Source organism: Clupea harengus, chromosome 7 (assembly GCF_900700415.2).
Source record: "Clupea harengus chromosome 7, Ch_v2.0.2, whole genome shotgun sequence".
Classification (NCBI taxonomy): Eukaryota; Metazoa; Chordata; class Actinopteri; order Clupeiformes; family Clupeidae; genus Clupea; species Clupea harengus.
In genome coordinates, this window is record NC_045158.1 from 23,269,063 (window position 1) to 23,271,562 (window position 2,500).

Here is a 2,500-nt window from a genome sequence, read left to right on the forward strand (position 1 = left end):
TTCAGAGCTCAAGTTCACCTGAGAGACACACACACACACAGAGATGGGAGCAGACACCAGGATGGTTCGACTGGGCGTCCTGGCGTCAGCAACTCGCCACATTTAGCCCCAAATTACACTGTTCTCAGAGCATGGACAGACTGATGAAACCCTTTGTTGAAAGCACTGTTATACACAACAGTTGGAAAGCCGTAATGGTTAGAATTATGGGAATTGCATGAGATTATATGGGATTGGTATTACAGAATGGAAACACACACACACGCATACACACATACACACACACATGCACACACTCACACACACGTACACACACAGGTCAGCACTGCGTGGTCCAAATGCAGGGGTTAGTAAAACTGCAGACCATCAGACTAAACATGGCATGTGTGGGGGTGTGCCCTGTGCTCTGTGTGTGTGTGTGTGTGTGTGTGTGTGTGTCTGTTGTTTGTGTGTAAAGTTAATAATGGGTAGTGCAGTTTTCAGCTCCAAGAGAGCTACTACATAAGGGTGTTACAGTAAAGGTATCATGGGTAGTGTAGTTTTCAGCTACATGAGAGCTACTACATAAGTGTGTTACAGTAAAGGTATCTTGGGTAGTGTAGTTTTCAGCTCTATGAGAGCTACTACATAAGTGTGTTACAGTAAAGGTTTTCATATGGCACTGTGAAGGTAGTTGTGCGTAGTGACGCTTTGGCTCTAAGCCTATAGTGTCACTATATGGGTGATTCACAGTATGGATACGGCCACTGCATGAACGTCTAGTAAAGGTATCATGGGTAGTGTAGTTCTCAACTCTTTGAGAGTTACTACATGAGTGTGTTAACTAAAGATATCATGAGTTGTGTAGTTTTAGCTACATGACAGTGTGTTAACGTAACAAGTGCATTATGGGCAGTGTAGTTTTCAGCTCTACTACAGTAAGGGTAGTTAATCTCCTGTCACACACCGGCCTGCAGCCTTCAGGTGAGTGAAGGGCCCAGGCCAGTTGCCCTTTGACATAGTGCAGCCCTGCAGGAAAAGAAACACAGGAGTGGAGAGAGTGTTTAATATCCAGAGGAGGAGACAGAGGCTCACTCACACAATCAAAGCTGAAGGAGTAAAAGCAGGCTGATTGTCAGGTTTGCAGGGTGTGACAGAGGGACTGGGTGGTCTGACAGCGTCACTAAAGCTCAAAGAAGAGAGCTGAGGTCTGGAGTGTGTGTACCACTGTTCCGTCAGCGTCACTCAAGCTCAAAGAATAGAGCTGAGGTCTGGGGTGTGTGTGTGTGTGTGTGTGTGTGTGTGTGTGTGTGTGTGTGAGTGTGTGTGTGAGTGTGTGTGTGTGTGTGTGTGTGTGTGTGTGTGTGTGGTGTGTGTGTGGTGTGTGTGTGGGGTGTGTGTGTGAGCAAAAGAGAGAGAGAGAGTGAGAGAGTGCATGTGTCTGTGTGTGTGTGAGTGAGAGAATGCGTGTGTATGTGTGTGTGTACGAGAGAGGATATATATAGAGAGAGAGAGAGAGGGAGAGAGATACATGTGTGTTCGTGTGTGTGTAAATGTGTGTGTCTACTGTAAAGGACTAAAGCACTTGCATACTCACTCGGAGCTCCAGTGAACAAGATTGAGAAGAAGTTGATCCCCATGGTGACGGCGTAGAAGACGGGAAGAGCTTGCAAACCGTTCGGTACAGGATCCTCCTGCCAGATGAAAGCCAACAGGATCAGTAACACACACTTACCCACTGCTCAGGATCAGTAACACACACACACACACACACTAACACACTGCTCAGGATCAGTAACACACATGACTAACACACTGCTCAGGATCAGTAACACACATGACTAACACACTGCTCAGGATCAGTAACACACACACACACACACACACTAACCCACTGCTCAGGATCAGTAACACACACACACACACACACACTAACACACTGCTCAGGATCAGTAACACACACATTACTTACACACTGCTCAGGATCAGTAACACACACACATTACTTACACACTGCTCAGGATCAGTAACACACACACACACACACACACTAACACACTGTTCAGGATCAGTAACACACACTGCTCAGGATCAGTAACACACACACACACACACACTGCTCAGGATCAGTAACACACATGACTAACACACTGCTCAGGATCAGTAACACACACACACACACACACACACACACTAACCCACTGCTCAGGATCAATAACACACACACACACACACACACACACACTAACCCACTGCTCAGGATCAGTAACACACACACATGACTAACACACTGCCCAGGATCAGTAACACACACACACACACACACTAACACACTGCTCAGGATCAGTAACACACACACTAACACACACTAACACACTGCTCAGGATCAGTAACACACACACATTACTTACACACTGCTCAGGATCAGTAACACACACACATTACTTACACACTGCTCAGGATCAGTAACACACACACTAACACACACTAACCCACTGCTCAGTATCAGTAACACACACAT

At 46.2% G+C, this 2,500-nt stretch overlaps 1 protein-coding gene across 1 annotated transcript in view; it reads right to left on the bottom strand.

Moving 5' to 3' along the window:
* The window catches only part of slc20a1a (solute carrier family 20 member 1a), a 17,771-nt gene that overhangs the window by 8,154 nt on the left and 7,117 nt on the right, over positions 1 to 2,500 (bottom strand). Inside the window, exon 5 of the mRNA XM_031570886.2 lies at positions 1,577 to 1,673. Coding sequence (XP_031426746.1) covers positions 1,577 to 1,673 — 97 coding nt within the window. The remainder of the gene's footprint in view (positions 1 to 1,576; positions 1,674 to 2,500) is intronic.